Source organism: Triticum urartu, chromosome 3A, assembly GCF_056163025.1.
Source record: "Triticum urartu cultivar PI428250 chromosome 3A, HENAU_Tu73, whole genome shotgun sequence".
Lineage (NCBI taxonomy): Eukaryota > Viridiplantae > Streptophyta > Magnoliopsida > Poales > Poaceae > Triticum > Triticum urartu.
Genome location: NC_141875.1, coordinates 569217325 through 569243184, shown reverse-complemented (window position 1 = coordinate 569243184; position 25860 = coordinate 569217325). Strand labels below are relative to the sequence as shown.

General features: G+C 50.1%; 1 protein-coding gene across 1 annotated transcript; it reads left to right on the top strand.

The window, feature by feature from the left end:
* Positions 1 to 23215: 23215 nt before the first annotated feature.
* On the top strand, positions 23216 to 24234 carry LOC125548749 (protein LURP-one-related 8-like). Its single transcript, XM_048712296.2, has one exon. The coding sequence runs from the start codon at positions 23309 to 23311 to the stop codon at positions 23927 to 23929; it is 621 nt and encodes a 206-aa protein (XP_048568253.1). The 5' UTR covers positions 23216 to 23308; the 3' UTR covers positions 23930 to 24234.
* Positions 24235 to 25860: the final 1626 nt, after the last annotated feature.

Below are 25860 nucleotides of genomic sequence, written 5' to 3'. Positions count from 1 at the left end.
ATCATCCCGGTGCTCTCCATGACGAGGAGAGAGTAGTTCTCCCTCGGGGCTGAGGGTATGTACCAGTAGCTATGTGTTTGATCTCTCTCTCTCGTGTTCTTGATTTGGCACGATCTTGATGAATCGCGAGCTTTGTTATTATAGTTGGATCTTATGTTTCTCCTCCCCCTCTACTCTCTTGTAATGAATTGAGTTTCCCCTTTGAAGTAATCTTATCGGATTGAGTCTTTAAAGATTTGAGAACACTTGATGTATGTCTTGCCGTGGATATCTGTGGCAACAATGGGATATCACGTGATTCACTTTATGTATGTTTTGGTGACCAACTTGCGGGTTCCTCCCATGAACCTATGCATAGGGGTTGGCACACGTTTTCGTCGTGATTCTCCGGTAGAACTTTGGGGCACTCTTTGAGGTCCTTTGTGTTGGTTGAATAGATGAATCTGAGGTTGTGTGATGCATATCGTATAATCATACCCACGGATACATGAGGTGACATTGGAGTATCTAGGTGACATTAGGGTTTTGGTTGATTTGTGTCTTAAGGTGTTATTCTAGTACGAACTCTAGGGCTGTTTGTGACACTTATAGGAATAGCCCAACGGATTGATTGGAAATAATAACTTTGAGGTGGTTTCGTACCCTACCATAATCTGTTCGTTTGTTCTCCGCTATTAGTGACTTTGGAGTGACTCTTTGTTGCATGTTGAGGGATGGTTATGTGATCCAATTATGTTATCATTGTTGAGGGAACTTACACTAGTGAAAGTATGAACCCTAGGCCTTGTTTCCTATCATTGCAATACCGTTTACGCTCACTTTTATCATTCGTTACCTTGCCGTTTTTATATTTTCAGATTACAAAAACTATTATCTACTATCCATATTGCACTTGTATCACCATCTCTTCGCCGAACTAGTGCACCTATACAATTTACCATTGTATTGGGTGTGTTGGGGACACAGGAGACTCTTTGTTATTTGGTTGCAGGGTTGCTTGAGAGAGACCATCTTCATCCTACGCCTCCTACGGATTGATAAACCTTAGGTCATCCACTTGAGGGAAATTTTCTATTGTCCTACAAACCTCTACACTTGGAGGCCCAACAACTTCTACAAGAAGAAGGTTGTGTAGTAGACATCAATGGGCCATACGGGAAAGGAGAGAAAGGCCTCAAAGGGTGGCCGCACCCCTCCCCATGGGCTGGTCCGAATTGGACTAGGGAGGGGGGGCGCCCCCTTCCTTCCTTCTCCTTTTCCCTTCCCTTTCCTTCCCTCCTACTCCTACTACATGGAAGGGCTCCTAGTTATACTAGGAAAAGGGGAATCCTACTCCCGGTGGCAGTAGGACTCCCCTAGGGCACGCCATAGAGAGGGCCGGCCCTCCCCCTCCTCCACTCCTTTATATACGGGGGCAGGGGCACCCCAAAGACACAAGAATTGATCTCTTGATCTCTTAGCCGTGTGCGGTGCCCCCTCCACCATAATCCACCTCGATCATATCGTAGCGGTGCTTAGGTGAAGCCCTGCGTCGGTAGAACATCATCATCGTCACCACGCCGTCGTGCTAACAAAACTCTCCCTCAACACTCGGCTGGATCGGAGTTCGAGGGACGTCATCAAGTTGAACGTGTGCAGAACTCGGAGGTGCCGTGCATTCGGTACTTGATCGGTCGGATCGTGAAGACGTACGACTACATCAACCGCCTTGTGCTAACGCTTCTGCTTTCAGTCTACAAGGGTATGTGGACAACACTCTCCCCTCTCGTTGCTATGCATCACCATGATCTTGTGTGTGCATAGGAATTTTTTTGAAATTACTACGTTCCCCAACAGAAGGAGCCCTCGAGCCATGTAACGTTGGGCATTTTGCCCACCATGTCTCCGCCGCATTCGGATCATGAACGCCGAGATGTTGAGGATGAAATTCGGGGCCAGATCATGAAAGTCCAACCCATAATAGAACATAAGGCCGTGGACGAATGGATGAAGGGGAAACCCCAGTCCGCAGACGAAGTGGGGAGGAAAACCACCCTTTCGTGAGGTTCCGGGGTAGGGACGATCTGCACCGCGGCTGGCAGCCGGTGCGCGATATCCGTGGCTAAGTATCCGGCGCCACGTAGTTTTTTGATGTGTCCCTCCGTGACGGAGGAGACCATCCACTTGCCTCCCGCTCCGGACATGTTTGGAGAGAGTTGAGGAGAAGGATGTGGACTTGGGCGCTGGAGCTCGAGTGCGCGAAAGTGGATGAGCAAGGAGGAAGAAGGCGTGGGTAGAAAAAGGTGAAACCTTATCCCTTTATAAGGGCGGACAAAACTATGCGCCCCCACCAGCCTGGTAAAACTTGCTTATCCCCCAAGCGCCGTAATTGATGGCGCGGTTGGGCTACCCACGTCCGTATTAATGGGAATCCCGTAATAAGGGGACACGATCTCTGCTTCGACAAGACGTGCCAAGGAAACCGCCTCGCGAAACACGCTGAGACAGGTTATGAAAAACGATTCGAATAAAGACCTGGCTGTGGTGTGATGTCACACTACGGGGAACGTCAGCAGATTAGACTGGTGTAAGTATTATTCCCTCTACGGTGGTATGTGGAACTTATTTTGCAGAGCTGGACACGATCCTCATGTTCAAAATGTTCTATGAAGTATTCGGAGGAGGAACCCGCCTTGCAATGCCGAAGACAATCTGCGCGCCGGACTCATCGTCATTGAAGCCTGGTTCAGGGGCTACTGAGGGAGTCCTGGATTAGGGGGTATCCGGACAGCCGGGTTATATCCTTTGGCCGGACTGTTGGACTATGAAGATACAAGATTGAAGACTTCGTCCCGTGTCCGGATGGGACTCTCCTTGGCGTGGAAGGCAAGCTTGACAATACGGATATGTAGATCTCCTTCTTTGTAACCGACTATGTGTAACCCTAGCCCCCTCCGGTGTCTATATAAACCAAAGGGTTTTAGTCCGTAGGACAACAGACAACCATACCATAGGCTAGCTTCTAGGGTTTAGCCTCTCTGATCTCGTGGTAGATCAACTCTTGTACTACTCATATTATCAAGAATAATCAAGCAGGACGTAGGGTTTTACCTCCATCAAAAGGGCCCGAACCTGGGTAAAACATCGTGTCCCCTGCCTCCTGTTACCATCCGCCTTAAACGCACAGTTCGGGACCCCCTACCCGAGATCCGCCGTTTTTGACACCAACAGGGGCTATACTAACGAGTGTGCACAGAAGGCCCCTGACAACTTGCATGTCATTGAAAATGGTGATATATTATCCTTTCCTGATTGGAACATGCATGTTTCAGGCAGCTCGAGGTGCACTTACCAAGGTTGCAATTTACATGATTTATGTATATATATTGTGAGAACAAAACCCGAAGAAATGATTATGTGTATTTTAGCGAAGTGTGCTTGTGAACCACATTTTAGCTTGGAATTGTGTAATCACGACATGACATCATGATTCCCCAAAAAAATTCAGATCATAGTTAGCACAGTATGGACACCTAAATCTTGAACATTCTAAAATAACTACAAGATCCTCATTTTTCTCTATTTATACCAGAAAGTAAGAAGAACTGTTAAATAATAAATAACATGCACCAAACCACTTGTTAAAGTAAGGCTGCTGGAGAGATTACTTGAAATCCATACAAGCGAGTAATTAGAATCATCTGAATACGCGGTAAAAAAACAATTATCTAAGGTATGTTACTTGCATTTCCTTAAAAAGGTGGAGCTTCACTATTCCAGCAAGAGCTACTGCTATTCATAGCTCATCCATTGATCATGTAATATAGTATATGGTAATTGTGGAATGCGGTAGGGATGGAGAATAGTTGGATAAGTTGACCTTTGTTAGCTGCAGCATACATGTTGATGATACCATGGATCATTGTATTTGTCTTCTTCGTCCATGATTAGGATGTAGGTGTCACAGCACTTGTACAGACAAACACATTACACCGATGCCGTTCTGAATCGAGTAGAAGAATTCCATGGTCCGAACTGGTCTACATCACGTACGTAGCACTACTGCCAGCTGCGGAAAACTTCCTTGAACACCATCAGGGGTCTGGATGTGTGCAATTATATGCGTCAGTCAAATACAATAGTTGATCGGCTAGAACAAGCATGGGGATAATGAATGGCTGGACATAATCCATCCATCGATGACTCATCCCTTGGTCTATTTACCTTCTGACGTTGAAGGGCCTGATGATGCCGGGAGCGCCGGCTCCACGGAGGACGCAGCTACTGACGCACTTGAAGGTGCACCGAGCCGCCTCAGGCGACCCCGGGTGCTTGATCTGCTCCGCTTTTCAGTTGCCTTCTGCTGCTTCGGGCTGGGATGGGCGTCCTCCGGCCACCGCCGGACCGCCACGCCAGCGCACCAACGCCCGCGTTGTCAGTCCTCCATCCCCCTGGGTCTTGCCGCTTGAGGAAGAGGGTGAGAGGGGTAGGCTTGGGAAGAGAGAGGAGCTCTACCAGATTCGCCGCCGCCGCCAACGATGTCTTCGCCTGTCGTCGCCATCCTTCTCCTCCGCCCCAACACGGCGCCACCGATGCCCCTACTTCTCCACCCAAGTGGTGACGCACTAGTCGGTCCAACCCCTCAGCGACGCGGCTGCCCCGCTCCCATCCTCAGTGCCCGCAACATGAGTTGGCGGCTAGGGTTAGCCGCAGGGGCGCGCGCAGGGAGGGAACGGCGAGGAGGTGCTGTGCATCGATTGGGTAGACAAGGGTGAGCCACGCTGGTGGCGGCTGGCGCGTAAGTAGGATGGCGTCGGCCAGAATCAAAGGGGCGGCGGCGGCGGATCTCAGAGGCGGCGAAGGGCTCAGAGGCTAGGGGAGTCTTGACGATAGGAAACAGATCGAGGGAAGTCTCGAGGCTGTTTTTTTATGATCGGGGCGGAGAGACTACGACCAGTCAGTTAACAGCCGACCGCTCTACCACTGAGCTACTGAGGAACAATGGGGGATTCGACCTCCTAGATTTCAACTCCCGCTCTCAACCCATGAACAATATGAGTCCGAAGCTTCTTTCGTAACTCCCATAATTTCTTCGTAGTTGCTCGGTTCCATGCCTCATTTCATAGGGAAGCCCAAAGTGGCTCTATTTCATTCTATTTCACTTCCTAGCACTTCCTAGAATTTAATATCTAGAATCTATGTATGTAGACACATGGATCCGTACATCTCGATCGGAAAAGAATCAATAGAAGGAGAATCAGACGATATCTTTCTCGAAACAAACAAAAAGGAAAAGAAAGAGAAAACAAAAATCATGATCAACTAAGCCCTCTCGAGGGCTTGCTTAAAAATAAGAAAGAAGAATCTTATGGAAATAGCATGTAATAAGGTTTGATCCTATTCATGGGGATTCCGTAAATATCCCATTTCAAAAATCGAAACAATAGGGACTTTTCGGAGATTGGATGCAGTTACTAATTCATGATCTGGCATGTACAGAATGAAAACTTCATTCTCGATTCTACGAGAATTTTTATGAAAGCGTTTCATTTGCTTCTCTTCAATGGAAGGGAAAGAATCTAGGGTTAGTGAAAACTAATAAATTAGGCCAACTTTGTCAGCCTATCCTTAATATAGAAATAAATTGAAAGGTTAAAATAAGAAGAAAGTCCAATAAAAGTATATCAGAATCAATCCCTCTTATTAGATTTCTATAGAAGAGATAAATGCTTTATCGAAGGAAATAAGAAAAAAGGGTATGTTGCTACTCTTTTGAAAGAAAAAAATAGGAATGAAAGAAAAACCGGAGGTGGGAGGAGGACGAAAAAATACCGGAAGTGGGAGGATGATGAAAAAAATCAGCGAAAATAAACCGCGGAGACTATTCACCAAGTCGTCCATTAGAAGTAGAGATATTGTCGTTGGCTACAGTTTGATCAAAGAAAAAGAAAAACATAGTTTGCAATGGAAGGAAGAAACTGGTTGGAGGAAAATATGTATGAAGAAAACAAGTTTAAAATGGGCGCAATAGGTTTTGAAAATGTTTGTGAATTTTTAGAAATTTATTTGTGAAAATCGGAAATAAATTGTAAATTTTTAAAAATAGCATGATTTTTTTAAATATTTTTTCAGGTTTTATTATTTTATGAATTTAAATAAAAAGAAAAATAAAAAACCCTAAGAAAGTAATTGAAAGAAGTATTGAAACAAAAAAAAGCAAATAAAACCGACCAAAACAACTGCAGTCAAGGCCTAATGGCTTGGCTCATGCCCCCTCTTCCCGTGTGGGAAGTTTAATTTGTACGGACTACACACTATTGGAATGGTACACATCGTGTGCTATGGTACACATCAAAGTTGTGTTTGTGCCCGCATGGAGGTGTGCTTCGCGTTGCATCAAAGGTGTGATTCGCGCGCAAAATGCACTACACACCAGGGAGTACAAGTTTATTACAATGGGAAGTACAAGTTATATCAAAACAAAGTTCATCGAAACCTATCGACATGTGGTCTTGTTTGTAAGATCTGTATGTGAGGAGCGCAATGGTACAAATAGATCGTAATCTAGACATTTCAACTTGAAAATTAGATCTCACCAAAAAAATAGAATACACCCCTGTCCAATCCTCTTGATCGGGTGGAAAGCCCATCAAAATTCTCTCAACTTGAGTTGACAATATAACCTTGCTAGTCAGCAAAGTGCACTTTACTATAAGTAACAATAATTTTGAGCCCAGTGTGTTACAAACCATTATGAAATTTTTAAAAATACTTTACCAAATATATATCAACAGTAGATTCATTTAGAAAACTATGTGTTTATATTCTTGACATATGCACACAACATCAACAATAACCCGGACATGATCAACAATAATACTTGGAAAAACATTTAAGTCATAATTGGCTTCTGGTGTTGATGACAAGCGATGAGGGAGACTAATGTTTTATCGGGTGCTTGGACAAATAATAAGTCCTCAAAGGGTTGTAAGAAAATAGGGTTGAGGGAGACTAATGTTAACCAAGTTCTTAGACAATCAATCATCGGAATGTTGTAAGGAAATAGGGTTGAGGGAGACTAATGTTTATCATGTGCTTAGACAAGTAATCAGTCCTCAAAGTGATGTAAAAAAATAGGGCTGGACACCACCACGTGCAAAAAGAAAGGGAAAAGAAGATGGCATGCTTAAATTTCCCGTCATTCCTCATTTACTCCAGCCATATGAGAAGTTGTACTATTTAAGAAGGGAGAGTGAAATGAAGTTTAAGGAGTTGGATACTGACCACATACAGAATTATATGGTACACACTAGCCTTAATTTTTTCACCTTAAAATGTGCTTCTAAAGCTTCTATTGTCGCTTCTCTGTGAAACTTGAAATGGCCTTATAGGTTTGGTTTGAGCTCTAAACAAGAGAATTTGTTCTTTGTATGGTCCGTACTTCAGTTTATATTGCCCTGAATTCTGGGATCCTGGAATTTCCCCAAAACTCTGGGTTAAGCTCTAAACAAGGAGATATGCTCTCTAATTGGTTCAAAAATTAACCTACAAGTGCCTCAAAATTCGGGGACCCCGAAACTGTGGACAATGTTCGAACTCTCCTGGTATGTTACAAAGTAAGATTGTATTTTTGGGGGTGGGGGGGGGGGTTCTTTCCCAACATGACTTGCTCGTGTGAATCTTAGCATAAACCTCCGTCATTGACCCAACCTCCCATGTGATGAACCTAAGTGTGTGGAAAAAAAAGATGGAACCTAGGTCCGTGATTCTACCGAGCCAAAATGTACCCCCTAGTTCTTCATCAATCTTGCACTCTCGGAATTTTGGTGAATCTGATATGGGAGTCGCCCAAAAGGTTCTAAGTTGTGGAAAATCATCGAGAAGTTTGTGAAAGTTGGAGGGCATCTCGAGACCTAACACATAGTTGTGACCATTGGATATTTGTGTTTCAAGCCTCTCTAGTAGAGATTAAAGTCCCCTTAAGGACTTGAACTTCCGGATACATCTTTTCCTTCCATTTTCGTACCACGAGACGCTCGAGATTAGCACTTAGCTTAGCTATAGTATCATGCCCATGCATGCTGATGTCATGATAGAGTGGTACAACCAAGAACAAAGGATGGACCTGTAAAACTAGGGTTGGGGATCACATGAAAAATACCATGAAAATACACGACTCCAACCCAATCTAATCATGAGATATGAAAGAGATTACCTCAATGAATGCAAAAGACCCCGAATCCAGGGCGGACCCAGGACAAAAATGTCCCGGTGTCCATGTATACATTAAATGTGTGCGGTATCAAGCAATGTTCTTGATGAAAGTAACACACATAATTATATATGCAAGTGTTCTTTATATTTCTCTCAAATCATGATCTTCTTTTTGTAGAAAACCAAACCACATTCAACAATTCAGAGATCATATCAAGATAATAAACAAATATTGTGCAAGTACAAATACAACGTTACATTATTTATGTTTGCATAGTCAGGGGTAAATTAGTAACTAACAAAGCAATATTGATTGAATTGTGCTAACCTGGAATTTAACCCACTTGACATTTTTTTTCTTAATATCCTTGTAGCGCCTTCGGTAGTTGATAATAACCCGAACGACGTGGATAACACTCCAAAATTGGCAGATCACATTAATCCAATTTTCAATTGTAACAACCCTAAAACTAAAAACCCTAGGCACACAATTTAGGAAGCAAGAATTAGACGTAATAGATCCATACACCTGGGAGAAATTGATCATGTGTCTTACATTTTCTCTCTCCAGTTCTCCAATGGCTTGATGGCATGGCATGGTGTTGCTTCGATGGCGACGACAACACCATGACCAACAAGTGTGGATCTACCGTCTACAGGAGGAGGTGAGGCCCTAGCCAGGAAGTAGATGCAAGTTACGCTAGAGCTCAGACCGACTAGGGCGCGGGTGCGTGGCAGCGTGAGTGCGTGAAACTGGCCGCTGATCACATGGGCTGCTAGATGGGCCTGAGTGCATCTGCGTCGTTGGCCCCTTGCTCTTGGTCTTGCTTGTCGTTGTCCATTAAGAAAATTTATCGGTGTCATCTCAATTGACAGCCTACGTACATAAGGTAAGCAACAAGCTTACCCGGTGTCTCATGACACTGGCTGGAGTAACATGGGTCCGCCCCTGACCTAATCCAAAGAAAAATGCCATTGATTTGAAAGGATTTGAGAGAGAATTGAGTGGAGGAGAAATAAGGGGAGATGGAATGAGGAGGAAGAGAGATACGGTGAGTGGGAGCCCCACCCAGCCCCGCTACCACTTACCTATTCGATTCAGAAATGCCAGCACTGTGGGCGCGTCTACAAACGCCTTCGTCATGTCATACGCGCCACATCAGCATTCAACGATTAACGAAAAAGGGTTTCCCCCGCTTTATATTATAAAGCATACCACCAAGCATCCAACACAAAGCATCCAACACAAGGTTACAAGTACAAGAAGTCATAGAAACATGTTGGGGGCACAGCAAGACAAGCCCCAAATAAGCCTACTAGGAGACACTAATCTGGCTCAGGAGGGGGCGGTGGAGGCGGCGGGGGAGGAGCAAAAGACGCAGCCAAGGCACGAAGACCCGTCATGATGTTGTCGATGACGCCTCGATCGCTCCGCTTACTAAGCGGTCTCCAGAGCTGCAAGTAGCCACACAATTTGTAGATCACATCAGTCACTCGGGACGGAATCACTCGTTCGACGACTAACTTATTGCGGGTACACCAAAGGGACCAGGCAAGGGTACCTAGCGCGACCCAAATAGGGGCGCGCCTAGTCCCGGGGAGCCGTAGGACCTCCCCAAACAAATCCGGGAGGTTTTCGTGGCACCACGTGCCCCCAACTACCTCCCGGAAGCAGCTCCATAGGAACTGCACCGCCGGGCAACGGAAGAAGATATGGTTGCAATCTTCCGGAACCAGACAAATGGGACATAGGCCATCCCCAGGTCCATTACTCTTACGGACCTCAGTGCCCGAGGGGAGGCGTCCTCTAACCCATTGCCATAAAAATATACGGATCTTTAGGGGGAGTTTGATCTCCCAGAGCATCGTGAGCTCCACTGGGCCAGGGGTAGGCACAATCGCCTGGTATAGGGATCTAGTCGAGAATCTACCGCTTGGCTCGAGGTGCCAGGAAAGTGAATCCGGTTCCAGAGAAGGAGGATGAAGGGCAATGCATTCATGTAGTTCATCCCATTACGGAAGTTCGATTGCCCCGAAGGTGCGACGGAAGGCAATCGCGCCTAGGTTCTCTAGTGCCTCGGCCACAGAGATCAGTGGGCGAACACAGATAGAGAATAGAGCGTAAAAATGCTCTGCAAAGGGGCGGGTACCCGCCCATCTATCCAGCCAAAAAAGGGTGGCAGTCCCAGAGCCTATCTGGACGGAGGTCCCAATGCGCAGAACCGGCAACAAAGACATCACCGATTGCCAGAATTGGGAGCCTCCAGACCTAGAGGCAAATGCTAATGGTTGCCCGCGAAGGTACTTCCCACAAAGAATCTGAAGCCACAGGCCGCCCTCCTCAGTCTGGATCCGCCAAAGCCATTTGGACAGGAGGGCAATGTTCATACGCTTGGAGGAGATGACCCCCAAGCCTCCCTGGTCCTTCAGTTTGCAGATCTCAGACCATTTGACCATACGGTACTTCTGCTTATTGTTCTCTCCCGGCCAAAAGAAGCGGGAGAGTAGTTTGGTAACTTCCTGATGAAGGGATTCATGTAGACTATAGAATCCCATTATATACATCAGTAGGCTAATAAGGAAGGAGTTCATTAGGATCACTCGAGCGGCTTTAGAAAGCCATCTCCCTTGCCAAGGTTCTATTCTAGGTTGGAGCTTGGCGACTATTGGACGGAAATCCTTTTCCAGGAGTCGTGCATCACTAAGGGGCATGCCAAGATAGGTCATCGGGAAGGAACCCAAGCGGCAGTTCAGACGATTAGCAATCCGCTGGGCCTCCCGTTGGGAGTATCCCATGACCATTACCTCGCTCTTGGCAAAGTTTATTTTGAGGCCCGGCATTTCCTGGAAGCAGAGGAGGAGGAATTTGAGGTTCTGAATATCCTCATCAGATCCCTCCACCATCATAATAGTGTCGTCCGCGTATTGGAGATGGGTTAAACCTCCAGGTGTCACCAAATGAGGGCAAACCCCTCTAATGTGACCCGCACGCTTGGCCAAGTCCAGAATCGAGGCGAGCGCATCAACCACAAGGTTGAATAAGAATGGGGAGATCGGGTCTCCCTGCCGGACCCCTTGGCCAGTCATGAAGTAGGGGCCAACCTCCCCATTGATGTTAACAGCCGTCCGGCCACTCGTAACTAATTGTATTACCCGGGCTACCCAGTGGGGGTCAAAGCCACGTTTCAGCAACACTTCCCGAAGGAAGGACCAATGAACGGTATCATAGGCTTTATGGAAATCGATCTTGAAGAAGACCGCACGGAGGTGTTTTCTCTTAACCTCATGGATAATCTCATGGAGGGCAAGAATCCCATCTAAGATATATCTCCCTTTTGTGAAGGCCGACTGGTTCGGATGATGAATCCGGGGAGCAATAAGGGCCGCCCTAGTGGCGTACCCTTTAGCGAGGATCCGAAAGATCACATTGAGGACTGTGATGGGACGGAATTGTCTAATGTCCGCCGCTCCCGGAACCTTGGGAATCAAGGAGATAATCCCGTAGTTAAGTCGGGATACATCTAGGGTATCCCTAGCGAACTTGCTAAACAGATCAAGGATAATATCCTTGACCATCGGCCAGAAGGCCTGGAAAAAGCGAACCGGCAAGCCATCAGGGCCGGGAGCCGACATCGGGTTCATAGACTTAACAAAGGTCTCCACTTCTGCAGCATCGAAGGGGGCTAGCAGGATTGCATTTTCCGTGGGGGAAATCTATTGATCGCGTGACCAGATATGGTCGGCTAAGGCGACACCATTCCGCTGCCGTCCCTGAAATAGCGACTTGTAAAAGTCGTCAACTAGCAGGCGGATAGCCTGAGGGTCTTGAAACAACTGTCCACCCTCCCAAAGGAGAGGGATAGAGCAGCGTCGCCTACGGCCATTAGAGATGGCCTGGAAGTAAGCAGTGTTGGCATCCCCAAATAGCACCCAGTTAATGGAGCCGCGCTGGCACCAAAATTCTTCCTCCTTGGAGTAAATCTCCATCAAGGAGTCCTCCAAGTTATATCTATGCATCCATTCCTCCGCGGATATCCCTGAGATATCGGCGCGGAGGTCAAGGCCTCGGATCTCCTCGAGGAGGGAAGCCTTCTGAAGACGAAGATCTCTCCCAATGTTCGCTCCCCATCCCTTCATGAACTATCGGGATCGTTTGGACATATGATGCCATTCATCGAGAATAGACATATGCCTATGGGGCTCGGCGTGAGCCGAGACCCAGTGATTCCGGACGGCATCCATAAAGCCAGGCTGCCGAAGCCAGAAGTTCTCGAAACGGAACCGCGGGGGAGGGCGGCCGTTCATCCATAGAAGCTAGGAGGAGGGGGACGTGGTCAGAACCAATACGGGTAATGGCCTGAAGCGATGCCAAAGGGAAACGAAGTTCCCAATCCGGTGAGACAAACACCCGATCGAGCACGCTAAGGGTCGGGGAGACCTATCGATTAGTCCAGGTAAAACGCGCCCCGACCTTGTCTAGCTCACGGAGCCCCAGATCCGCGACCCAATCATTGAAACATCGCATCTCGGCCAAATCCACCCGAGAGTTATTCTTCTCCTCAGCGGATCGAAGGAGATTGAAGTCGCCTCCAACCACGACCGGGAGGGTCGCGAAAGAAATCTTGGCATGAAGTTCCGCCAAGAAAGCGGCGGATCGACTGTGATCGGCCGGGCCATAGACAATGATGATCTCCCATTTGAAGTTCACATCGCGTTCCTAGACTTCCATACTAACAAAATGGGCTCCACGTTCCATGGAGCCCACCTCAAAGGTGGCATCCTTCACACCCAAAAGGATGCCACCGGAGTGACCTGTCACCCCACTAGATGGCAACCAGTGCCAGGCAAAGAGATGTCTACTGAGACGCTCAAGTTCTACAAGAGAGAACTCGGTGCGCGTTGTCTCTTGGATCGCCACAACATCTATGGCTTCGTCACGCATGCATTCTATGAGCTGCCTGCGACGGCCATCATGGCCGAAGCCCCGCAGGTTCCAAAATAGAGCGCGCATGATCACTCACCTAACGGGTCCTCCCTGGACCCAACTGTGGAAGCAGCACTAAGGGCACGACGTAACTGAGCAGTACGAGAGCGAGTTCGGCCACGAACCTCGCCAGGGTCGGCCTCAGAGAGGACCCGGTCACGGGGACGGCGAGGTGGGGGGTGGGGGCCTCCACAACTGCTGCCGCCTCGCGAGCCCTAGTGGCTGCAAGGTAGCCCTCCAGGATCTCTTTGGCCTGGAGGGACGCAAGCTGCTCAAGGACCAGGCCCTTCTCGCCACGGAAAACAATAGCTGAATCAGCCGCCACCTTGGCAAGGTGGCCAAGGGGCACCCCCGCAAGCGCGGAGAAGGACGCATCACAGAAATCATCGGAATCAGAACAAGGGGCCTGGGACATGGACGGACCTGTGTCAAGGTTGTGGATGGCGGCGCGTCACGAGGCCTTCTCCACCGTGTTCGGGGAGGCCCCGGAAAGTCCCGTCGCCGCCCCAATTCTGGCACTCTTCCGGGCATATGACACCGGGGTAGAGGCCAAACGAGGGCGGCCCCGAGACTTGGTAGGCCTGGAGGCAGACGGTGGAGGCGGGGGAGGCGGGGCCATGGAGACCGCTAGAGGCGACGGAGCCGGCAGGTCCTCCCGGCCTGGCACCGGAGACATCAGCCGCGGGGAAGAAGGAGGGAGAACCTCCATACTGCTCCTGCTGACCTCACTCCCCTCCTCCTCCAATACGGACAACGAAGGGAGGGTGGTGCCGGGGGGGAGGGTGGCGGCCTCATCAAGCATGCCCGCGATGGCTGCAATATCCTCAGACTCGTCCCCAAGGTCGGCGTCGAGGGGGCCCTGACCCACGTCGTGCGTGGTAGAGGGGTGAGGGGAGCCAGCAGGAGGAATGTCATCCCCAGAATCAGACGAGTCGTCGTCAGAGGCCTTAGAACGAGGAGAGGCGCGGCGAGGCCCACGGGGGGACCCCTGAGCATCGGCGCCCCCTCCCCCAGAACCTGGCGCGGCATCATCTCCCGCCTCCGGGTTGAGGGGATCTGAGGGAGTCCCACCCTCAACGGAGACGAGAAGGTCGTAGCCAGCGTCGTTGAAGAACATCCGGATCGTCGTCTTGAGCTTGGAAGGATCAGGGTACTTGATCTGCATCCGCACAGCAGGACCCTTGGGCAGGGACGCGCTGTCGACCGCCACGAACTTGCCCAACATGCGAGACAAGCCGCGGAGGACACCCTCGTCACGAGCTGTCGAGGGAAGCCCGCGAATCTGCACCCACACCGTGGACAAGGTGGCCACCGCCAAGGGGTCCACCGATGGAATCGAGATGCGGACAGAGAGCTGGTTGAGAGCGAGCGTGAGTCTGGCACTATGGGTACCGTAGTGGAGGCTGACTGGGTCTGGAAAGACCGCCGTGAACTCCCGGTCCGAGATTGGGATCACCTCTCAATCCCAGTCGGGGTTGAACAGGTGGCGAAGCTCCTCCGAGATGATTGCCGGGGATGACCGAGATGAGAGCAGTCATGGGCGGGGTGGCCCGAGACTCCGGAAGATCCATCTGGAAGAAGCCCAAATCCTCCAACGCATATCCTAACAACCCAAGTGTCCCAGGGGGCTGGTGCACCGGGCAGAGGGCAGCGGGGTGATCTGTCTTCTTGCATAGGTAGCAAGCGGGAGCCTTCGGGCAGTCACCTTGACAGTGCCCGGCCACCCCACAATTGAAGCATGTGGCCGCGACCACGGTGGAGGGAAGGGCTGCCACCACCGGAGGGTTGGAAACGGAGGAGGCTTGGCCACCCGGCAGGGGGTGGTTGCCTTGCTTCTTCTTCTTCTTCGCGAACGCCCCCCGACCATTGCGGCTGTTGTTGGGGTTGGGGCCGGTCGGGGGGTAATGAGCTTGGCAGCGCAGTGGGTCATAACGGCGCGGGGGGGACCCCTGAGCATGGTCAGACCGCGGCGGGAAGCGCGAGCGGCGGGGAGGGGAGCGAGTGGCACGGTCACGTCCACGGCCCTGCCACTCCACCGGAGACCGCTCACGGCCGCGCTCGGCGCGCTGGTCACCGCTGCCAGCGGGAGCCGGACCATTGGAGCGGAGGAGGTCCTCCCTCAGCTCCATATCCCGGCGGGAGCCCTCCGGCGAGGCCCTGCGCGGCTCCAGAGGGGGCAGCGGATCCCGAGCGACCGCCCGACGCTTGGGACGGGGCGCGCCGTCGCCCGACTCCCTGGCCATGGTGGGTAGGGACGCACGGGGGAGGGGGGCTCGCGGGAGGAGCCGGCACCAAGAGGGGAGGGAGAGGGCGCGAGAAGCGTAGGGGGAACCCGACGGCGGCGCAGGGTGGAGCAGCGGGGGGGGGGGGGGCGGGGGGAGGGTGCGGGCGCCGGCATAGAGGCCAACCCTAAAGAGGGAGAGGGCCCGCAGGTCGGCTGGGCCTGGGCCAAGGCCTGCGAGGGGAGGGGGGAAAGAATCCCACCGGCCCGAGGGAGAGGGGCAGGCCGTAAAGGGCCAGATGAGTCCCCCGCCCCAGCCGGCCCACTAGGCCTGGGGCGGCCCAATCCAACCAGCGCGGAGGAAGGGGAAGGAGCTAGGGTTCCATGCGCCCGAGCCGCCGCCGCCGCGGGGAGTCCGGAAGGAGCCGCCGTGGAGGGCCCAGGGGATGGATGGAACGCACGAAACACCGCAATCCGGGGGATCACCTCGTCCGGCGCCGGCGAGGGACGCAGCGGGGCGCAGATGCCGGAGTACGACGACGACGAAGGGCGGCGCCATGAGACCGCAACGAGACCGACATCCGCCCTTCCGGCCACCCCCCAAGCACGGGCTCGGGCCCCACTGCCGCGTCGGCCGGCCTCTCGGCGCACAGCCGGCGACTATGGGGAAGGTGGTGCACGGCAGGCGCTAGGCCGCACTGGCAAGGGAAGGGGGGAGGGAAGGCAAGGACGACGGGAGCGACAGCCCCAACATAGGCGCGGCGACCTCCGCAAGCCGGTCACCAAACCTGCGAGCCCGACGAGGCCGGCCAGTCGCCGCAGCCGCGGCCTCGGCCAAGTCCTCCTCGGCCGCCCAGTCATCCCAACAAGCCCGACCCGGGGAGGCCGCAGCGGGAGGGATGGCGGGGAGAGGGGACGCCAGGAGGGGGAGGCGCGGCGAGCGGGGGGAGAGAGGGCGAGGCGGGAGGGCGGCGCCGACCAGGGAGCACGGCGAGGACGAGCCCTCCCCAGCAGCGGGCGCGGGAGCCGCCGCAGTCGCCCTCAAGATCGCCATCCCCCTCCTAAGATCTTCCAGCATTCAACGATTACTCGGCCGATTCGTGAGCCCGGTTTGAAATCTCGGCATTTCCAGGTAGGGCTGCAACGCTAGGGTGTTGGGCGTTTATCAAAACGGTCAGATCGTGCCAAAGATCTCTGAAAGGTTCAATCATGCTAATCTTATCATTAAGAGTCAAAACAATGATTTTGGCTAAACCTAACGCGTGGTTATTGAGCAAGGCACTTTTTTTCAAACCGGGCATAACCCATTTCCATTGCAAATGAACGGAAATACAAAGTTCCGAGAACGACAAGAGGAAAGGAAAGAGGTACAGCGAGTTCGAGCACTGCCAGGAAACCCACTGCGTTCGCTCGTCATCGTAACGAACGCCATGGGGCGAAAACCTGACAACACCATAGTTCAAACACCAATCGTATAAGTCTATTACAACTAGGCACCAGCACAGAGGCAAAAGCACGAAAGCCAGATCTTGACCCAACAAAAGCATCCGAAGTCGAGCTTGCACGATCATTCTCCCTCGATTGGCCTCCTCACCGCTTCGCACATTTTCATCAGCCGCACTGTGCTCGACCTGACCATCTCCGCCCCGCTTCGCAGCTCCTTGAGCCCTTCTTCCTGTTGTAAACCTGCTCAGTACAGCAAAAAGAAAACCACGGAGAAAACAATCTCAAAAGGAGTTTTAATCTGTTTTTTCTCAAAAGTTGCTCGGTCATTCTGACCATGGGATATTCGTGTTCCAATCCTCTCCAATAGAGATTATAGTACACAGTCCATAAGGACTCGAACTTCCGGATACATATTTTTCCTTTCGTTTTCGCGGCATGAGCCACCCCGAGATTAGCACCTAGCTTAGCTATAGTATCATGATCTCATGACAGTGGGAAATCCAAGAACAAAGGGTATATAGATCCGTAAAAGCCATAGAGGAAGCACTAGCACATGTCTTCGCTCAGCATCTATCCATCGATCCCAAAAGCAGATACGCGTCGCGTGCGTTGCCCCATCCATCCATCTATCCGGCGCCACTAACACGAAACTCTCATTCTTTATCTCGACGACTCCACATGGCCTGTTCCGCTGGCATGGATCCCGTGCCCTTTTCCAACGTCCCTCCAAAGCAAGGCAAGGCAAGCTGCCGCCCCTCCATCCCTCGGCCTCATCCGTCGACCGATCGCCGCGCCATGGGGCCGCAGCGCCGACCCTGTGAACAGCGTCGCGCCACCGAGGCCAGCTACCCCAGCAGCTGGGATCACGCGAATCAACACCACTGTGCCCTACCCGATCCTCCCCCGCCACCACTACAGGTCTACAGTGCACCGCACAGCGACCCGCGCAAACGCCAAGCCCCTGGCTAGCGCGCGACGGCACGGCATGCATCGGCCGCGATCGCCGGGGAACCGGGCGACGTGACCCGATGCGTGGCCGCGCCGCTCGATGGGTCGTCAGGTAAGCCTCATGAGTCATGCGTCGGAGATCGACCGGCCGGTGAGGTGGGCCGCTCGCCCGGCTCTCGGGACGGGACGATCTGTCGGAGAGCGACGTTGCCGGAGGCGCGCGCGGACAGATGACAGACGATCGATCGTGCCGCTGGGGACACGCCGCGCTGCGTGCATGGTGCATGCACGCATGGCTAGGGTTGATCAATCAGAGCCGAGGGCGGGAGATTGACGCAGGACATTTTCTCGATATCTTACTTATCTGGGTAGGTGGCCACCTGCCTGATTAAAATTTAAACCAGCGACGCCCGCCATGGCCAGTGGCTTAAACTAGCGACGCCGATGTATTTGGAGACAGGGGGAGACACCATGATGGTGGCTGCTTAGTTGTGATCGCGCAGTTAGGTTGTGAGTATTGATCGCCCTGTCTGATTGTCTCCCATGTTTCTATAGCCGGATTGGTACGTACCGCTCCGGACTCTGGTGCCCTGAGGCTGACGGAAGTCGTGGTGTTTGGACCATCATTGTGTCGTGAACATGGACCGCCTCTGCCGGCAAAGCTGTAGATGAGAATGAATGAATCATGTGTGCTCGTTGCGGCTTTGCCATGTTGCGTTGCGGTGGCCAGCTTCAGTTCAGTTCATCGGGTCGTGTGTGTGTTTTTTTTGTCTTGCACTTGCGCTGTGTACCGCGACGAATTAAGCAACAGTCGCGTGATCAAGTGACCGGCACACCGACGGTGACAACGGAGAGGCCGCGACAGAGGGTAGAGGAGAAAATATCCATGTGTGCAGATTTATTACTCCGTACATGGTTTCTATTTGGCGACATCGGTCGATGTAGTAGAGATATTTCGTTTCGTAGTAGTATCGGTTATCGAGCGTGTGCATGCTTTTGCTCCAAGTTTCGCTCCTGATTAAACTCCACGTTAAACCATGCATGTTATCAGCATGGGGGGTGCTACCCGCTGGACTTTATCAGGGGAGCTGTTTCAAGATCTAGCAGCAGATACATGCATGCATTAGTTTGTAAACTACAAAAACATCTTTTCCCCGCAAAAGCTTAGTGGTGTGATGCGTGCACAGTGCACATGACTCATGCATCCAAAAAGCTAGGTTGTTAGTTTGTAAACTACGTACAAAAACGTCTCTTCATCGCAAAAGATAATAGTAGTACTACAAACGTCTTTACAAAAACACAAAGATTGAAAGGCAGCGTTGCCAGTGATGACCTTGTCGAGCAAAGGGTCTACCGGCGCCGATAATGGCGAGCAAGGGCTGGTTTTGTAACATATTTCCTAAATCAGGACAGCCTTTTTGCCCTTGTCTTTCTCCCTGAAAACGGGATTAGTGGGTAAGTACGCCTACTTAAATGAAGCTAATCGCCTGCGCAATCCCCCGGTTAGCGCAAACATCGGTTTCGAAATACTACAAAATTGCGCTAAAAAGGTTCGCCGAGCTGGATCGGCAAGATCTTTGTTAAGGCAGAAACATTTTACTAATGAGGGAGAAAAACTCTAAATATTCTTGTGCTGAGAGAGAGATATACTAATTGATGGTACTGCTTGTAGCTTGGATGCCCAACCTAATTCGTTGGCAGCGCCAGCGACCTTGATTTGAAGTGCACGATATATAGCAGTTCAATTGATTGGGCCCTTCCAACACACACCCTTTGTCATACGGCACTCACCTCATATCATAAATTTGATTGATAATTAGGGGGGGGGGGGGGGGGGGGGGGGGAGATTATGGACAAAATGATTGTGCTAGCTATGGGCAGCGGCCGCCACCAATAGTCCAACACTGTCCCCAATCTTAATGGTGGAGCATCCACCCCAACCAACGGATCATTGCTCGATCGCCCGTTTGGTACGTCGTCCATGGCTCATCGATAAGCGTACGAACTGTTGCAAACTCTCACGTCAAAGTGCTCATGTGTCCCACCAAGAAAATATGAAGAACGAGTCGTTTGTAAGCTAACATTTTGAGTAGGATCATCTAACAGATAACTACTCCTTTGACATAAGCAGACAAAGAACTCGGATTGTACTGGATGCGCAGTGAGGCCCCCTCACAGTGAGGGCCTCCTTGGCTGGAAGGACAGTCGAGTGATAGTGGACCAAACCAACCACGAGCATGAGAACGTATCTGGTGCATCCACAAGTATCCCGTCGAGAGATAACGGCCAAACCAACCACTTTTGTGGTGCATTCGGTGCACCTGAGGTAAAAGACTACTCCCTCCGTCCTATAATATAAGAGCATTTTTGACACTATACTAATGTCAAAAACATTCTTGTATTATGGGACAGAGGGAGTAGCATTTAAAAGTTTTGAACATCTGGATACGAATGAGCACCGAGATACAACATACTATACTATGTATTTACAATGTGACACAATTTAAATTTGAACCCAACCCATAACTTGAGGCGTGGAAATGGCAACTCAAGTCATAAATGCATGGTACCTATTCCAAAGTGGGATGTGAATTGCAATATTAGAGTTGAATGTATTGTTCTTGTTTCTCGAGCTGTTTCAAAATTTGATTTTAATTTTGTGATATTTCTGAGTTTATATTGGACCGACTGCACATGTGTATGTGTGAGAATACGGGTTAACTTGTTGAATCAGCCGAATGCGCAGGCGTATCTACCGTGGATTGAGGACGATTGATCATAGGGATGGACACAAACTGGCTCATCTGACTATTATTATTAGTTTTACCTAAATGACGATTTTTATAGTTCAAGGACCTATGGGACACCTCCGAAATAGTTCGAGGACTTATAATGCACTCCACTCGAAAAACATCGGCTAGATGAAAACATAGCAAGCACAAATTCTCATTAGCCACTGCCACCGTTGAATAGTATGAGGTATGTACCGTTAATCTCGTCTATAAATCCTTGACATGTTATTAGATCACAAGTAGTGCTAAACATTGGAAGGATTATTAGTGTAGGCTTGGATCATTTCATCTGTTATTCAATGAAAAGAATAATGTATAATATGGACATAAATAGATAACAAAGATCTTCACGAATTATCCCCATGACCTATGAAATCATGAATTTTTTTAAGACAAAATAATTTGTGTCATATTGCATTTTTTGTCGATCATTCGAAAAAACTTCTAATTACTTGCATGCCTTAAGTGCAAATAATTTGTACTTTAACTATCACATGGACTTCACCCGCAAAAAAAAAAACATATCCCGTGGACTTAAATGTTTACATTGAACAATATTGTTGCACTTTCAAGTACCCGCCATGAAACATTCTGGACCGCACATTGAGCACGCCGTACATAGTAGTTTCTCTTTTGAGCCGTCGCATGTCGTAGGTTACTAATTGGCTATATACTTGAATTATTGTTCTCCTTAGTTGGCATTTGTATAGTACTTTTTTGCATGTAGTTGGCAGTTGTATATGGTGACCACTTTGATGCTCTTAGACGATTTGAATGTATTTATAAAGAAGATGATGCGTCACAGCCGTACAGTCTAGACTGATTGTTGGTTGAAGATTATAATCATGGTAATCTCGCTTAATTGTGCTCCACATGATCGCTTGACTCAAAGTTCACGTGATTTCTATTTCGAAACTGGCGAGCAAATACTAGCTCTCGATCGACATGAGCCAATCCCTCTACTCCATGTGTTGCTAGCACTCAACATATTGTGTGTATGGCACTACGTACATACGTACGTACTCCAAAGATAATTATCTAATGTCTGGTTAAACTATACTACATACTTAGCCTATCGATGGAACCGCGGAGCCAATTCCTCAACTCCACTTGTTGAGCCAATATCCAACGGCTGGTTAAATTATAAGCACGTACTACGTATACATGCGCCCCTGGTCATCTTAAAATAGATTAGCTAGTTTTGACGTTGAGGTGGCCAATCAGTAGCTCACAGATGGCTCCGGGCCAGCCACAAGCTTAGCTCCGGCCTATTCCTCGGCCGCAATGATCAACCACACCTCGAATGTTACCAAATGGAGAATTGCCCGGTAGTAGCCGGCCCAGTAGCTAGCCATCAACCTCGTCGCGGTCGACCTGATCGTGACCAGCTAAAGCTAAACCACTGATTAACTACTGCAAGATAACATCAGCAGCACGCGCGCATGCTTCGTTAAGCGCGTTCATTGGCTGCTCCCGTTGATTAACTGGGCGATCACCGTGTCGTTAGCGCTTGCACCGATGGAATGTTATCGGTATGGAATTGATTTCTGCCGCCCGTCCACATGAACTCGAGCGATCGATCGCTGTCTGAGACGCACTAGGGTAGAGTGCTAGCACACCCAAGGCTTCGCCTCCTGCCGCGTGTCGAGCCCGGGCCCTGACTTCGTGGTGGCGTGCGTGGAGATATGCTCCATTAGTGAACTGTGAATAGTTTTATGTCGACGGGTAGCGCGTCAACGTTTCCTGCGTAATCGCTTGAGGGCTAGATAACCTTGAAAAGCATACTGTTACTGTGATGGAGCATGCGAGCTAAATCTGGCGTTATTGACGGAAGAAAAGCATTACTCCTACTCCACTTCTCCCAGTGAAAACTGCCACATTAGATTGCAAAGTCAATATAAAAATCAGGCTGTGTGTAAGTCGCCTAAAAATTTATTTTGGGTAAGTTGATTTTTGGGCCATTGGATTAAAGATCCAACGGCCGTCCTTTCTTCTTCTTCCTTCAGCCTTCTTCCTGTTTCAACCATCAGTTTTGCTAGAACTCATCTAGATGAGATATAATTTGGTATCATTCATCTTTTATAGCCATTGGATGTGATGCTATAAGATGCTATAAGATGTGTGTGTGTGCTGACGTGGATGATATGTGTTCTTGTTTTTTAAGTGAATGAGACCAAATTATGTCTCATCTAGATGAGTTCTAGGTACTCCCTTCAACCATTCCCCCTCTCACAAAATTGATTTATCTAAATGGTAAATTCAGTCGACATAGCATTATTGGTAGACAAATCCTCATACCATATTTATTTATTACGAGCCACCATTCTCACGCTGTTGAGACTTGAGAGTAACATCGGTCTTGCGTGCAGGCATTTGTTAATATATTTTTGTTCCAAGCAATCGATGAGCAGCGATGACAAAAGAAACAAAACAGTACTTATTAATTAATGCCGGAAGAGGTCGTTAAGCAGCAGCCCATGTCACCCCTGTCCCTACGCACGTCAGATCAACATGGCTTTGCCTTTTCTGCGAGGTGCACAGTTTCTCCGGCCGGTCCACCATGGAGCGCGACCTGTATATAAGTACGGCCTACCAGACTCCATTCTCAGAACCAACCAACAGGGCGACCCAGCTCAATTATCTCATCCAGCCCGACTACTCAGCTACCGCCTCCCCAGTCTCCAGCTCCTCCAACCTTGCTCGATCCTTGATCGATACCTCTACATGGCGAAGGTTCACCCTAACATGGTGCCCGCGCCGGGCGCCGTCGACCAGGCGCCGTGCGCGCCGGCCAGCTCCACTGAGGAGCCGACGACGCTGACGGTGTGGCGCAAGTCGCTGCTGTTCGACTGCAAGGGGTTCACGGTGTTCGACGCCAAGGGCAACCTGGCCTACCGCGTCGACAGCTACGCCTCCGAGAGCGGTGACGAGGTCGTCCTCATGGACGCCGCCGGCCGCCCCGCCTTCACCGTCCGCCGCAAGCGGTTCACCCTGCAGGGCGAGCAGTGGCTCGTCTTCTCCGGCGAGGAGACGCGGAAGCCCGTGTACACAGTCAGGCGCAGCGGCCGCGGCAAGACGTCGGCCCACGTGACTGCGTGCGCGGGCGCCGGAGCCGGGCCGTCGTACGAGGTAGAAGGGTCGTACGCGCGGCGGAGCTGCGTGGTGTACGACGGCGAGCGGCGCGCGGTGGCGGAGATCAGGCCCAAGGAGGTGGTCGGCACAGACGTTTTCCGGCTGGTCGTGCAGCCCGGAGTCGGCGTGTCGCTGGCCATGGCCGTGGTGGTGGCGCTCGAGCAGATGTTCGCCAGGCCGTCGCTGCTCAGGAGCTGGTCCACCATAGATTAGTGAATTTATTTGTTACATCTCGATTTAGTCAAGCTAGTCTTTTTTTTACCCCTTGCACTACGTTTGGGGTTGGGTTGGAGGATGAATTGTGATAGCGAGAGTCATTCGCTCGATGTGTGCGGGCATGAGAGCAAGTCGATCTGTTCGATGATGCCCCCCAAATTATGAGGTTTTTCTTGGCCCATGGAAGCCTTGCCTCCTCCTACTGCGTTTCTGTCGGTGTGTATATTCTTTGAATTCTTGGAGAAGGGTGTAGATGTAGATAGTCAACAAGAATATGAATAATAATAAACAGTTCTTTTGTATACGGTTGTCAACTCGCCAGCCTCGATCGAGACAACATTTTCTTGTATATAGTGTTTCTTGATCTTCTTTCAAACGTACGTACAATTCGTATTTCGTGGATGCCGAGTTTCTTGTATATTTTCAAATGTACGTTCGTCTGGTTTGATTCCGATTCAAGGTGCAATTTTCTTTTGCATAAAACATCACTCAGATAGAAATATTTGTTTAACAAGGACATCAAACAAGATTAGCTCAGTTGGCTATTGGGTTCAATTCTCTTGAGAAGCACATGACTACAAAATTTTAGCCTGAAAAACCATCAAGACAAGACCTCTTGGTCCGGCGAGACCTCCATCACATTATGTGGTGGACTCTACCCTGGAACACCACTACCTCCCTTATAGCAACATAGCTGAAAGGAATAAACATGGCCACCTTTACACCAGAAAGAGCTATGACTCTCTTTCAAAGAAAAGAAAAAGAAAGAAAGAGCAACGATTCATTGAAGAAGGCCAACAGCTGATAGGTGGTGCAACCCTTTCAGATCCACCACCGATGAAGCTCACAACCCCACCCCATGTGCATCATCTCCTGGTCTTAGCCGCTTCTTCTCCATCTTGAGCATGTAAGCAGCGGTTGAAGATGTGACGCCCGGATAATTAAGCTACAGTAACTCTCTACTAATGAAGCCACGTCACCATGATTACGGTTGTTAAACTCGCGATGATTCAAACCCACTCAATGTTCAAAATGAAAATGGAGTCAAACGGTAAAAGTTTTCAAATGTTGAAGCTAAAATGTTCAAAGTGTGGCAAATGATCACCGGATATTTTTCATGATGAAACCTTTTCTTTAAGTATCTAATTGCCCAAAAACAATTAAACAGGGCCACGATAATAATTTAAATGCTTTTCTAAATAATTAAAATTTCCAAAACATTCCATTTACCTCTCAAACTTTTTGTGGGAGTGCTATATATTGCAATGGTAATAACATGACCAGTTGGATATTTTACAAAAGCCAAATAGTGGCTAAAGAAAATACAAGACAGAAGAAAAGGTGAAAACAAAAAAGAAAACGAATAAAATCTAAATTGCCATGTGCACTTGGGCCTACTAGCATCAGTGACAGCACAGCCCACCAAGCCGCCATCTCCAACCTCTGTTCACAGAGGGCGTCGTGGACGCACGCGTCGCGTCCATGGCCATGGATGGCCACACGGCGTCCATCCCGTGCCTCCCCTGGTGGACAAGGCCACCCCAAACCCTAGCTCATCTACCCTCCTCGCTCACTCCCTCTCCCTTGTCTGATCCAGCCACACCCACGAGCCACCATCGCCGTGCCGCCATCGCTGTCGCGGCTATCGACCTCCCGCTCGCCTAAAAATTTGTCTGGAAGGACCGCCGTCGACCACTGCGTCTTCCTTGGTACTTCGTTCATCGGGAACACAACCACAATGACGGCATCGACCGGGTCCCCCAAGCTCGGTTGCCACCATCTCGCCGCCGTCCCGCAAGCTCCGGCCGTCCCCAACCCACTCGAGCTCGTCCACGACCACCCCGTAGTGAGCCCTCCTCTGATTCCCCCTTTCCCCCCTCGTTTCAGTCGCCGTAGTTGCCCGTACTTGCCGAGGCCGCCGTGCTTGG